The 14,238-nt window shown below is 34.2% G+C and overlaps 2 protein-coding genes across 2 annotated transcripts; one reads left to right on the forward strand and one right to left on the reverse strand.

Annotated features, from left to right (window-relative positions):
• The first annotated feature begins 1,314 nt into the window (after positions 1-1,314).
• LOC110712382 (60S ribosomal protein L27a-3-like) lies at positions 1,315-2,033 on the forward strand. Its single transcript, XM_021890839.1, has one exon. The coding sequence runs from the start codon at positions 1,416-1,418 to the stop codon at positions 1,857-1,859; it is 444 nt and encodes a 147-aa protein (XP_021746531.1). The 5' UTR covers positions 1,315-1,415; the 3' UTR covers positions 1,860-2,033.
• A 3,435-nt stretch (positions 2,034-5,468) lies between these two features.
• Positions 5,469-12,905, reverse strand: LOC110712351 (protein DETOXIFICATION 29-like). Its single transcript, XM_021890800.1, has 9 exons — positions 12,402-12,905; positions 8,399-8,594; positions 7,325-7,670; positions 7,032-7,118; positions 6,890-6,946; positions 6,492-6,730; positions 6,173-6,291; positions 5,942-6,028; positions 5,469-5,790 (listed from the first exon to the last, which is right to left on the reverse strand). Exons 1-9 carry the CDS (start codon positions 12,750-12,752, stop codon positions 5,683-5,685), a joined length of 1,590 nt encoding a protein of 529 aa, XP_021746492.1. The 5' UTR covers positions 12,753-12,905; the 3' UTR covers positions 5,469-5,682.
• Between the last annotated feature and the right edge of the window lie 1,333 nt (positions 12,906-14,238).

A 14,238-nucleotide genomic window follows, 5' to 3' on the forward strand; every position in this document is an offset into this window, starting at 1 on the left:
ACACAAAGGTACTATGGACCCTAACCATTCTATAACACTTCATCTTAAATCTCTTTTTTTTCCCTCGCTCAATGGGAATACCAAAGTTTCTCAAAACTAGCGATATCATAGGTGCAACATTGTTTATGTGCTCATCTTTCAATACATATTACAGAGGTGTAAATGAAGTGAATCAAGTTAGGGTATTTGTGTGTTCGAGTTTGAGTTGAATTTGTTATAAACAGATTTAAATTTTCTTGTTCGAGCTTGATTTGTTTAGTAAATTACTGTACTTTCAACCAACATAATTTAAGTATGAATGAATTTACTTTTTACTTCACAACAAATATATTTAAAAACATGTATTTTCAACCAACATAATTTGAGTATTAATGAATTTTACTTTCTACTCCATAACAAAGATGTTAAAAAACTTGGTCCCTCAACCCCTTTAATCTTATGTCTTAAAAATTCATGCTCTTGTGAGATGTGACAAATACTGTATAATCCATAATGATTACTACCCCCGTTACATATTATGTGCAATAAAAACATCGACACAGACTCTTAGACAAAATTTTGTATGTGAGTGGTAAATGGAGAGAGAAATATAAAAAAACATGTGATGAGGAGAGAGATGGAGAGAAATGACAACCAATAAAAGGAAAGAAAACATTTGTTGCAAATAAAGTGTAGCATCTATTTTTAGAAAATGTTGTACATAATATGAAACGGAGGTATTATTTAATTTTAATAATAACAATTCTTCAAACAAAAATTCAATTGGAGGTGTCAATTCGAATGATCGAATTTGGTTTGAGGAGGTCGGGTCAGATCAATTTTTTAAAGTTGAATCATGTTAAATTATTACTCCCTCCATTTTTAAATACTTGCTTCATTTCAATTTTTAGCACTATTCATTTGTCCTATTTTGACTAATGTTTGTGACTTATACATAAGAAAAAATGTGGGTACTTGTTGGAATCATCTCAATGAATAGATTATTCATTTGTACTTATTGATAATTAAAGATATTAATGATCAAAGATTAGCATCGGCATTCGTGTCAAAGAGAAATGGAGCAAGTATTTAAAAACAGAGAGAGTATGTCCAAGCGAGTCCAAATCTGAATGGATATTTTTCAGATCGGGTCAGATTTTAACACCTCTAAATTCATTTCCATGTCAAAAAAAAAAAAAAAAAAAAAAAAAAACATATACGTTCATAATAGGACAGGACTATACTACACTCAACTGGGCTTGGAAACATATTCACAAAAAAGCCCAACCACATCCCAAAACCCCATCTCCTCATTCCTCTAATCACTCCCATAAAAGCAGAAACCCTAATCACTCTTCTCTGGCCTCCACACTTCCTCCTCCCCCAAAAACCCTACTCACTCAGAAAGAGAGGGAGAGAAACTATCAAAATCCGCCATGACAACCCGGTTGAAGAAGAACAGGAAGAAGAGAGGCCACGTCTCCGCCGGTCACGGTCGTATCGGAAAACACCGCAAACATCCCGGAGGTCGCGGTAATGCCGGAGGTATGCACCACCACCGTATCCTCTTCGACAAATACCATCCTGGGTATTTCGGTAAAGTTGGTATGCGTTATTTTCACAAGCTTCGCAACAGGTTTCATTGCCCCATTGTTAACCTCGACAAGCTCTGGTCTATGGTGCCTGAAGATGTCAAGGAGAAGGCTTCTAAAGAAGGGAAAGCGCCTGTTATTGATGTCACTCAATTTGGGTATTTTAAGGTTCTGGGTAAGGGTGTTTTGCCTGCTAATCAAGCTGTTGTTGTTAAATCTAAGTTGATTTCTAAGATTGCTGAGAAGAAGATTAAGGAGAATGGTGGTGCTGTTCTTCTTACTGCTTAGGTGAAAGTGGGAGTTTGAGAAACATTTAGTAAGGTGTTTTTTGTTTTTGTTTCTTGGGAAACTTTTTGAGTATTTGAGATAATTATTATTAATCTTGTTTTTGGATTTTGTTATGATCAGATTTTGGGTCTTGTTAAATGATTGTTATTATCGTATTACTGCTGTTCTGTGTTTTCTGATTTTGTTTTGAGCGTTGATTTTCTGTGTGTTTTCCTAAGATGTATGCTTTTCTGTGTTTTACTGCCTTTTTATGATGCATTTCCTGTTTTTGTGATTGGTTGTTGAGGAGATGTATTGTTTGATAATGTTTTGGTGTTACGAATTCAGTGGAATTTATGTTTTTGTGGTCCATGAATGCATTTAAATGAGATTATGGAACTTGTGAAAGTTTGTGTCTTGGTTTTCATTATAAGTTTGGCAAAAGAGGTTGTGTTGTGCTTGCATTTTACGGTAGATTGTGGGCTTATTAGTAACTTGCGAAGTGTTAGATGATGAAGAATATTGGAGGGTTTAGTATGACTTGTTGAGATAGCAATTTGATGCTATGAATTAGGCACTTTCTGCTATTCTGTGACCGTGAATGCTTTTATCTATGTACCAAGATTCTGGTATTTGTGGTAGTTTGTGTGCGGATTTTTCTTGATAATGAACAAAGGGACTGTGTACTGCTTGCGTTTTGAGGAGTGTTTGGTGACAAATATCTTTGGGTTTGGTATGATTCTCTGAGCTTGCATTTGGGTGTGATATAATTTGGGGAGCTTTCATTAAGTTTGATGTGGTTTAGCAAGCTTGCTTTCTGGTTTGGTATGATTTAGCAAGCTTGCATTTGGGTTTGTTATGATTTGTTGAACTTGCATTTGGGTTTGATTCAGTTTGGCAAGCTTTCTTTCAAGTTAAATGTGGGGTTAAGGTTGCAATCAGGTTTGGTATGATTTAGCAAGCTTGCATTTGGGTTAGGTATGATTTGCAAAATTTGGGGTTGATTCAATTTGGCAAGCTTTCATTCAAGTTAAATGTGGGGTTAGCAAGGTTGCATTCAGTTTTGGTATGGTTTAGCAAGTTTGCATTTGTGTTTGGTACGATTTAGCAGGCTTCATTCAGGCTTGGTATGATTTAGCAAGCTTGCATTTTGATTTTTTTTTTCCCTTTTCCAACTATGCCAGTCTAGTACCCCTAGGTTATAATTGTTCATATTTGCCTATTTTATTGTAGGAAAGTAGGGTACTGACCACACAAAATAATCATATTTGGTTCATTTAGCCGACCCCAATGATGGGATTTAGGCTTTGATTGATTGATTGATTGATTGATTGATTGATAGTAGGGTACTAAGGTTTTAAGGAGCGTTCTGGTGATATACTGTGATTGAGTTCAATAAGGACTGTTTAATTTTTTTGGAGCATTATTGCTGGTCGTTATTGTGGTAATGAAATATATATGGTTCAATTGGCCATGTCGCTGATGATTGGTGTGATAGGTAGTAAGTTTTCAAATTGACCTTTTTGAGGTATGGTGATTGGCTTATGGTTTATAATGTGTTTGGTTATGGGTCCTGGTTGAGTCTGTTGAGGAATAATATGTGGCTTGATGTTTGTTGATTAAGTGACGGCTGGTCTTTGAGAAATGAAGAACATTGGGGAAAGTTATTGTCTTGGGATACAAAGGTTTATCTCTATATAGTTGAAGTTAGTTATTAACCTTGAGTTGTTGAGAATGTGAAATTATGTTCTGAGGTGCAAGCCTTATTCATCTTGATGTGTTGCGAAATGTGATACTTGAGTGTTGAGTCTAAGGGAGATGAGAAGCATTGATACAGGAGAAAGGTAGTTGTTTAAAAGTAGAGTATAATTTTTCTGCTGAGGAAAAGAGGTTTTATTTGTCTTGGATATGATGTGATCCCATGGTTTATATCTATTGTCTACTTGCCTACATCCTGGATTAATTTGTTTTTAAGGGCAGCTATTGTTGATTTTCTTTGTATTTGTAAACTTGGCAGGATTCTTTTCAGACTTTTCTATTGAATACATTCTGTTATGAGAGAAGGTTTATGGTCCATGTTTGGGTTATGTGTTATGCTAGCAGTTTGAGAGAATAAATTGTGATTTGTGGCTAATTAATGGGTGCTTACTGCTCAAGAGTAGATTTTTTTTCGTGGATTTATGTACTGTGCTTTGCATTATTAGTATCCCTGGCTGCCTCTAGTCTCATGGTGTTGTTTCTATTGAAATTAATTTTTTGCTGTTTGCTTGACATGTTTTGAATTGGATTGTGTCTGGGTTCTTATTTACTAGAAGAATCTTGAACAGCTTCGAGCATTAGGATTCTTAATTTTATTTCGGTAGAGGTTGGGATTTGTTTTTAGTAATACTGGGAGCATAATCAAGCCATTAAACACTATGCTGATTTTTTACTGGAGAATTGGGCTTAGGCTTAGTAGTATTGGGAGTATATTCAGCCTGGCTTGTGATTTGTGATTGTTTGGGTGTGACTTTTCATCCATACGAAGGCTTTTTTTTGGTCTTGAAGGTATGGTGGTTTGAGTCTGACAAAGAAGGATTTCCATTGTGCTCTTCATTAATATATAATATGCTTTGTTTTAATCTCTGCATTTACTGGTAGTTTCTCTTCGTGCAGTAGTAGTGACTGCTGAGTAAAGGTGTCAAAACTAACCTGACCCGATCTGAACCTACCAGAACAAAACCTGATTAACATTTTGACGTTTTAGACACGCTAATTTAGCATGGCGCGTTTGAAATAGCCCTGATCCAACTCACCGAACCCAGAGTTAGTTACCAGAATTGACCCCTCTTGGTGGGCCATAATTTAGGTCCAACAGCACACTTGATGAGCACTGTTGAAAAATTATGGTCTTTGTTTTGCATCAGATTCACTGTGATATGTAAAATTGTGAGTTGTATCTATCAGACTTATTCTTGAGGCTTCACATGGCATAGATGCCAGGGCCTTGTTCTGAGCTTGGAAATTTCATTTTTCCTTTTTTTTTTAATCCACCTCGATCACTTCCTTTTCCACTAAGTGATTGCTTGGGGACCTTAGCGCTTCACAAGTCAATGTTGGCAGCTTAACCGTTTGCATTGTATACGTGGGTAGGGCCGAAATTCAGATGGTTCAAGTCTCTGTTTTCTGCCAAACATGTTGAGGCTAGTTTCAGCTATTTCACCCATGTATCCGTCTGAGATTGTCAAATCTTTTACAATCGATTTAACTGTATACAACTATACAAGTATATAACTAAGAACACGTAATCTAATTGCCCATTGAGATTATTAATAGAAGTACGCTTTGTGCACAAATGGTAATCGGTGGATAGGATGGGTGTTGTTATTACCTGAGTTTCATATCCCATCCCACCTTCATCCACCTATACTAGTCCATCATTGCCTAAAACATCCATTATGGTGCCCGTTCAAAACTCTTAAATGTGCCTTGTTTTGTCAATAATAGGTTTAGTGTAATGTGTATTTTGTCAATAATAGGTTGATGTAAATTGTGAATATGAGAAACTTTCATATACATATACCCATTGCGGATGCTCATATACGGTTTCACCAAAGTTGTATTTATATCCGCTCTAATTTAGTGTGTGGATGTGTAGTAAAGCACTTAATATCCCTTTCAGTGCTCAAGTGAAGCATTTAGGTTTAATAAACATGTAGGTTGATAAATTTAGTTTCCTTTATTACCATCCATCAATCAAATGATCGTCTTCTCTTACATGCTTTTCAAGCAAAAGCCTCACAAAATTGACAAGTTAGGTCTTGAGAAGACGCTATCTTCTCCTCCCACAATGCCCTAATTTTTTCTATGCAACGAATTCTTCAAGTCTTGAATGGTCATCTCTCAGCATCTTGCGTTTTTCTTCTTTGATTGAATCTCCCCACTTCTTTATTCTCTCTCCAGCAATGGAGGCCTGCATATAGTTACATAAATATGATAGAAGTTTTGAATACATTGTTTTGAACTGAAGTGAGAAAACTATACTAAACTTGTATAGCAACACAACGAGCTAACTTGGAGCATCCTTATCGAGAATGAATTAGTGAGGTCTATAGTTTGTTTACCTCTTTATCCCAGTTGGTTTTGTAGACTATCAAAAATAGGATGATCGTCTGTGCACATGTACCAGCAAGCATCCCAAACCATATCCCCTACAACGTAACATTTGTAAAGATAAAAAAAATTATCAAAATGAGAAACAAAAAATAAAAATCTTCGGTATATCTATCTCTAGGTGTACATATTCGAGTACATGTAAGAATGTTCAAAAATAGAGTGTGAATGAAGTTACATACCTTGACACCTAAACCAACCACATATCCCAATGTGAGGCCCAAGGGGATTCCTAATATGTAGTAACATGCAATGTTAATGTATGCAACCAAAGCTTGCCATCCTGCTCCAATTGCCACACCTAGGAAGCCCCATAAAGAGATCAAAATTAAATCATCTCTAATCAACAATAACCTCAACTCGGGTTGATAAGTTTAGATAAGTGTAATTTTGTAAATTGGGTGAAAATAAGGCCTCAACAACTATTGCATTCCCTTAATGTGGAGTGAATAGCTACAAGTGAAAGTAGCTAAACTAAATCATAGAGCATGCTTGATTTACCTGAGAGAACAGGCTGAAAATTGTTGATAATGATGCTAATTGCGAGAATTGGGGTTAGCTCAGTAACAAGCTCTTGTACCTCATTACTGCTGGAAAATACTGCTGGATAATCTTTTCGAAATATAAGTAGCACTGTCGCCATGATCAAACCGAACAAGAATGATGTTAATACCGAAACCAAAACTGAGAACTTTGCCATTCTGGGACGTGCTGCTCCGAGTTCATTTGATACCCTTACACTTCACAATTCAGAAACACTTACGAATTAATCACTTAAATTCATCCCCATTACCACTATATATAACTAGCTACCAAATAAGTTACTAGTTCTTAGCATTTGCAAGATGAACATATATACTTTATATGTAATTATGTATTAATGATTCTTAAACACAAACCTTACGGCTGCATTGAATCCCAAAGCCACCATCATTGTCCAACCTAGTATGTTCATGCTGAGATTAAGCTCACAAGATTGGTGTTAGTTAATGCAATTATTGATGAGTTCGGAAATAGATTAGCATCAGCAATCTGTCTTACCATACAGATAAAGCACCCACTGAAATCTCTGCATTCTCTAAATACCCGGCAAACAGAATCAGAGCCATAAAATACCATGTTTCTAAGCTGCACAGTTTACCAATAAGATTAAAACATAATAAGCAAAATAATAAATTAATAATGATATTTAGTTCAAACTGTATTCATGACTGATTTACCAACTAAGCTAGTTGACATCCATAAAAAATATTTAAATAAGATTTGTGTGCAAGTAAATAAAACTTGGATAGCATTGCGGAGTTGAAGTTGGAAGTATAGGGCCTTAGCCTTACCATAACATCACTGCAGAGGCAACAGACAACCTAACAAAGCCCCATAAATCATTAAAAGCCTTCCATGAAAAACCACTCCAAGCCTCTCCACACCTCCCACTGAAAATGTACGCAAGCTCGGCCAAGACTATGAACCACCACGAAGAGTCTAACACCGCGGTCCCACCAGGGAGGCCCCACCCGAGCTTTATTACAAGCAGCCAGGAGAAAAAGGAATGTAGGAGCAAGGCTACACCAGTGATCGCCGCCATGGTCATCACCTTACGTTGTGCTTGTAGGAACTTTATGATTGGGAATACTGTCGCGTATGCAAATAGCTGTGGGATCATCCATGTTGCTACCTTACCTGCCCAAATGACGGATCTAGAAATTTTTATTACCACATCTGGACACTTTATGTATGTAGTCCTGTAATTTTGGAAAATTTGTGAATAAATACCTTTTAAATTACTATTTTTGCAAACACTTTTATTTTAAAGTTTGCGAACACCTATCTTATATTGAGTTTTAATTTTGATATCACTACCATTAGACGGATTTAGTCCAAATTTCCATTAGTGGGACCCACATTCAACAATTTCAAACAAAAGTAACTCTAATTACATATAAAAGACACCATTGAAACCTATTTTAAGCACTTTAATGCTACATCTAGTTAATTTAAACCCCATATTAATGCTTTTCACTTTTGATTTGCTAATTAACACCCAAATTAGATTAGGGTTTTCAATTTGGGGTATATTTTGACTGATGGTAGTGGTACCAAACTAAAAAAATCAATATAGATAGGGTAATTATTCACAAATTCTAAAGTAAAAGGTAGCTGTTCGCAAAAGTGGTAACTTAAGAGGCAGTTGACAGTAGTTGACAAAAATCCAACTTTAAACAATGTTGTTAAGGAATTTTAAATATGTTATTGTCAATCCAAATATCTTTGGACACTACGTTGCATGAAAACGAATATAGAAAGGTACAAGCACTAGGACACAGTTATATGGATGTCAAAACAGAATAAAGAACAAGACATGATTCCAACACTATACCCCATCTACGAAAAAATTGAGCAAAATTTACCTGCAGCCCTTGAAATAGCAGGAGTTTCTCCGATGAGGAGCAAAAGCGGGGTGGCGAAGATGTAGAGGGGGCTGAGTATAAGAGCTGTAGTGAAGAGGATCACCCAAGACCTTTGCAAGTAAACTCCAAGCATGTTCAGCTGTTTTGCCCCATATGCTTGCCCACATAATGTCTCCAACGCACTTCCCATTCCAAACTATTTATACCAAGTATAATTAAAACAATGACCCAAATAATAATAATTACGGATTATAATACAAAATTACAAATATGACGATGAAGAGTTGAAATGATGAATAAGGAAGCAATACAGAATCGAAAAACTTGGCAATTGGAAAGTATAAGGTAGCTAAGCAACATTTTACTATCTTATCTTTACGTTAAAAGTGTAACAAGTTTAGATAAGCTATGTTTGAACATGAATTTTCCTACTAGCCTTATATATGTTTGTACTTGTTGGGTTAGTGTAGTCCAACTCCTCAATAAGCATGTTGTGAAATTGGCGAAAAACAGTAAAAGATCCTAGAACTAGTAAATATTCATGAGACTTCTAGACACATGTGAAAATTTAAACAACATGCATGTCAGCATGTATGATGTGTGTACGTAGATGTGGACAAACAGAGTTTTATGAAGTAGGTAAATTTTAATGATATCTCATAGTGGCATTGAGACTCCAATAGGCAATGGTAGTTTATATTTTTTTATAATGCATGATACACAAAATATACCATTAAAATTTAAAGTTTCATAGAAAATAACCAACATACTTTGATCTGTATGATGCTCATATTTACGCCTGTCAATTCCTGATCCGACTTGACTCGATAACCCAACTTGACCCGATTTCAAACTCGTTTATTAAGAGAAAACCTGACTCGACCCAAAAAACTCGAAATTGATCCAATTTGATCCATTTATCATAATTTGTAATGATTCAAGCCATTCAAATTAAACCACTTAAATAAAATGACCCAAACAATTCGAAATTTGACTCGAATTCGACCCGTTGACCTGAATAAACAAGTCTACTCATACAACATGGGTATGTACGGTTGTAATCCCCTTTACAAATCTCTCTCTATTCAATATATAGTACTAGTACTAGCGTTTTCAAAATTAATAATTTAAAACTCAAAACAATCTCATTTATGCAATTTATGTTGGTCAATTTATTTTTTATATTCGGACCCCTCCTAACCTAACACCTCAGGCCCATCGATTAAGTATCGTAACGTTGTGGTTCTTACAACTCATCGTAAGAGAAAGAGATAGAAGATGAGATTTTTTTATGTAATCAAGTCTCTGCTTTCCAACTTGATCTATGCATTTCATTTTCTTGTTTAGTAGGGGAGGGATTGTGTGAATCATAAAAAACGTGTTTGCTGTCATCATCACAAGATTGATTAAAAAAAAAAGTACTTCGTACTAATCAAGTACGTATATTTTACACACAACTAGCCAATTTTTTTTACAACTATGATCAAATTAGTAATATGAAAATACGAGTTTTAATTGGTAATGGTTACGACTTACGAGTATACAACCATCACTTAATTACGAAACAGATCTATTATGATGTACTTATACAATCAATATCATTAATTAGTCATAAATTTCAAGGATACAAACAATATCTACGCACCACATTAGCCTTAAATTTTAATAACACAACAAATTTCTACACACATAAATGTCTTATACTACTAAGTACTACTCCTCCGTTTTTAAATACTTGTTCTATTTATAAAAATATAGTCTTGTGGGTACTTGTTAGAATCATTTCAATGAATAGATTATTTATTTTCAATTGTTAAAATTTATACTTATTAATAACTAAAGATATTATTATCAAAGATAAGCATCGACATACGTTTCCAAGAAAAATGGAGCAAATATTTTTAAAAAGAAAGAAATATACGAGAGAGTTGAATATGATCTTATTAGTTTTTTTTTTCCTTTTTTTTTCTTTTTATTTTTTTTCTATTTTTTTTTTAATAACAAGCAAACAAGTTTATTAAAAGGACAATACTAACACACCCACTGAAGTATAATTCCAATTCCTGGGCATGGACACGACACTAGTAGACACACAATGCTGGCAAATATAATCAGACCACCCGCTCGACGACATGCGACTATGGATACACTTACAAGTTACAAACACCAAAATCATAGGCAAACTTTTTTGGGTAGCGTTTGGGGGGAATAAGAAATTTCATCTTCTTGCCAGAAGAAAGTTGATCACCGAAAATTCTAAATTGCTTAATGAAATCAATATTACTAAAAAAGTACTACCTCACTTTTTGAAAGTCCCACTCACTTTGATCATTCTATCAATTATGGACTTATAGAATATAAAAAATTAGCATATGAGATCTTATTAGATTTTCCTTATTACATAGTATAAATTTTTTATATATTAACTTTTTATAATTTTTACTTATACATAGCTGAGGATATTCACGGTCAAAGATGTTTATTGGAGATTATACAAATGCAAAGTGAGTCGAACTTTTATTATATTGAATAATCATTGGTGTAACTGCTTTTAAAGTTTGTACGATGAGAGTTAGTCAAAAAAGGACACTAGCATAAAAAAATCTTTAAAAGACTACCTTTTGATTTAATTTGAATTATCGTGCATCAATTATTCATTTTCTACAATCTGTCTATCTAACCACTGTTTTAGATCACGCTAATTATGTATTTGATGAGATTTTAATTACTTCCTCCGTTTCAATATAATAGTATCATATGGAATTAATCACATCTATTAACTATTACTAAAATAAAACATTGATGATGTCATCAACTCTCATAAAAAAATTTCCCTCTAATTTTAACCTATGATGTCATTTTTTTTGGGGTCTTTTCTAGGTAGAAACTAAGACCAATTAGGTGTGAAATTTGAATTTGACATCAATATTGTTGTATATACTCCACACTACTTTTGAATATTCATAATACAACAATATTATATAGACATAGATATTGGAAGCTAATTATACACTTTTTTTTTGAACAAATTAATGAACATTTTTAAATTTTTTTTTAATAGTAAATACACATTTATTTAGCTTCCAATCAACGTATAAGCTTAATGAATTATACATTTATACAACATTAATATATTTAATCTAACCATCATTTTAGTATATTTTTTTTAATAACATAGTAAATATTACAATATGATGCAGCATTTTATAACTATTTTTTTAAAGTACATGTTTTTTTTTATATATTTATATAACAATTTTTTTAAAAATAAATAACGAGCCAAATCATATTAGAAAGTTATCAACAACAAAAGATAAAAAATTATAGAAAAATTACTAATCAACCACCGTGCAACGCACGGGTACTAATCTAGTAAAATAATAAAAGAAGGATATTTGGAATTTAACATTAAAGTAAAAAATAATTCATAAATAGTTTTGCCTTATTAAATTGCATAAATTAATGGAGTAATTTCTTTACTTTGAGTCATGTCATCAATTCACAATCAATTAATTTAACCAAAAAAGAATTTAATATGTATAAAATAAGAAATAAAAGCTAAGTTAAAACTTAAAAGTGGAATACATTCAATATGAGTAGATTTTTTTTAAACGTCCGAAATAGTATATAAGACTAATAAATTGAAACAAAGGGAGTATCATTTAAGAATAAAATTTTTAGTTACTAAGTCGCACCTAGTAACAAAGACTGAGAGTTTGTGTATAATAAGGCCGTGTGTTTATTTGCAATGCTCAAATAACACATCCGATCCGGACAAAAAATTAATAAAAAACAGTAAAGTGTAGTATGTAGAGTTGTTAGAGATGCGATATCTTACGTATTACTCCATCTATTTTTAAATACTTATTTCATTTCTATTTTTTGCATTATTTATTTGTACTACTTTAACTAAAGTTTGTGATTTATAAATATATTGTTGTTTAAGATATCTAAGATACGATCAAATCGATCTCTAACAAGAGTTGTTACGTTAAATACGTACCAGTAAACCAAAGGAGAAGCCAGCAATAACGGAGTTCTCGACCGAGAAGGCGGCGAGGTCAAGGGTGTTAAGTTGACCGGTGACGGTGATGGAGATGGCGCCAAGGGAGTACTGGCAAGTACGCATAAAAGTAGATGGTGCGGCAAGATACATGGTTTTCTTCAACTCCATACAAAACACATTGAAAAACATTTTTGGACTTGTAATTTGTGGAATATCCTCCTCTTCATAATGATCGCCTATAATTCTTGTTCTTAAATTTTGTGTTACTGTTTGATCATCATCGGTAGCGGCGGCGACAGTGGCGGCGGAAGAAGATAATAGGGGCTGATTGCCACTGTTATTATCCATTATTGCTCAAGATGGCCGAGGAGGGTGATGGTTGGTAGATTGGTAGAAAAGAAGATTAAAAAGGACTACTAATAATATTGTGTTGCGTTAAATTTATTTGAGGGAATATTTATTGTATTGGATAGATATAGATGAAATGTCACTTTATTGTTTACACTATTGGGATGGTACATTATTTGGCTAGATAATAAGTGCCAAATCATTGCTGCCAAAATATAATAATTGTCCAATATGGCAATATAAGATCAATGCATTGATTGCGTCATTAATGGTGATAAATGACTCTTTAATACGGAGTAATATTTGTCCATTTCACTATTTTTAATCGATAATATTTTTAAATTAACCCGATTTATATTAGTTTATTGTAGACCTGGCAATCTTGATCCAGACCCGATGACCCGACCCCCATGACCCGAAATCGACCCGAAACCAGTGACCCGAAATTGACCCAAAATCCGAATTAACCCGACCCGACTCATACCCGACCCGAAGTGGAACTGACCCGACCTTGACCCGAAACCCGAAATGACCCAACCCGAAATGACCCGACCCGAGATGACCCGACCCAAAGTTGACCCGAGACCCAAAACGACCCGACCCGAAGTTGACCCGAGACCCGAAGTTGACCTGACCTGAAAATGACCCGACCTTTAACTTCTTTTAGTAAATAATTATATATGTTACTACCCCCGTTAACTTTTATTTGCAATTTTGGAATATTTTATATCTCACAAATAATACCCCAAAGTTACAAATAAAAGTTAACGGAGGTAGTATAAAAAGTTTATATTAGGAAATTATACATTAAAATAGACCCAACAACATCTTACATTACTACATTGACTTTCATATAATAGCTAAAAAAGATGGTCAAAGTGAGATGTGTGAATAGTGCAAAATGTCAAATCGTTAAGAGTAATTTGGGACGAAGGGAGTACAAGAATAATTCAAAGAAATTATTACAACAATGACAATGATAATAAGAGTACGTATTAAAACTAAGATCAATAAGAGAGTGAGGTATAACTCAATTAGTTCTTCTTAGTTTCAGGAGATCATGAAAGTGATTCTTAGCCTAAAGTTCTAAACACACACAAAAAAAAAGTTAATAAAAGTCAAACAATTACTATAATCCATGAAAAAAATAGCCTTAATAAATATAGTGAGTTTTTCGTCAATAAATAAATAAATATATATACAGAGTTGAATTTAACCCAATGAATCACCCGAATATGACTCGACTAGAAGTTGACCCGACCCGAAGTTGACCCGGAAATTGGACCCGAAAATTGACCCGACCCGAAAATTGACCCGACCCAAACTGACTCGACCCAAACTTGACCCGACCCGAACTGTTGACTCGATACCCGACCCGACCCGATTATCAGTCGACCCGAAATCAACCCGAAATGACCCGACCCGACCCAAACTTGACCCGATAATCTTTTGACCCGAACTTGACCCGACCCGAAATGACCCGACC

The sequence above is a fragment of the Chenopodium quinoa genome, unplaced genomic scaffold, assembly GCF_001683475.1.
Source record: "Chenopodium quinoa cultivar QQ74 unplaced genomic scaffold, ASM168347v1, whole genome shotgun sequence".
NCBI classification, from domain to species: domain Eukaryota; kingdom Viridiplantae; phylum Streptophyta; class Magnoliopsida; order Caryophyllales; family Amaranthaceae; genus Chenopodium; species Chenopodium quinoa.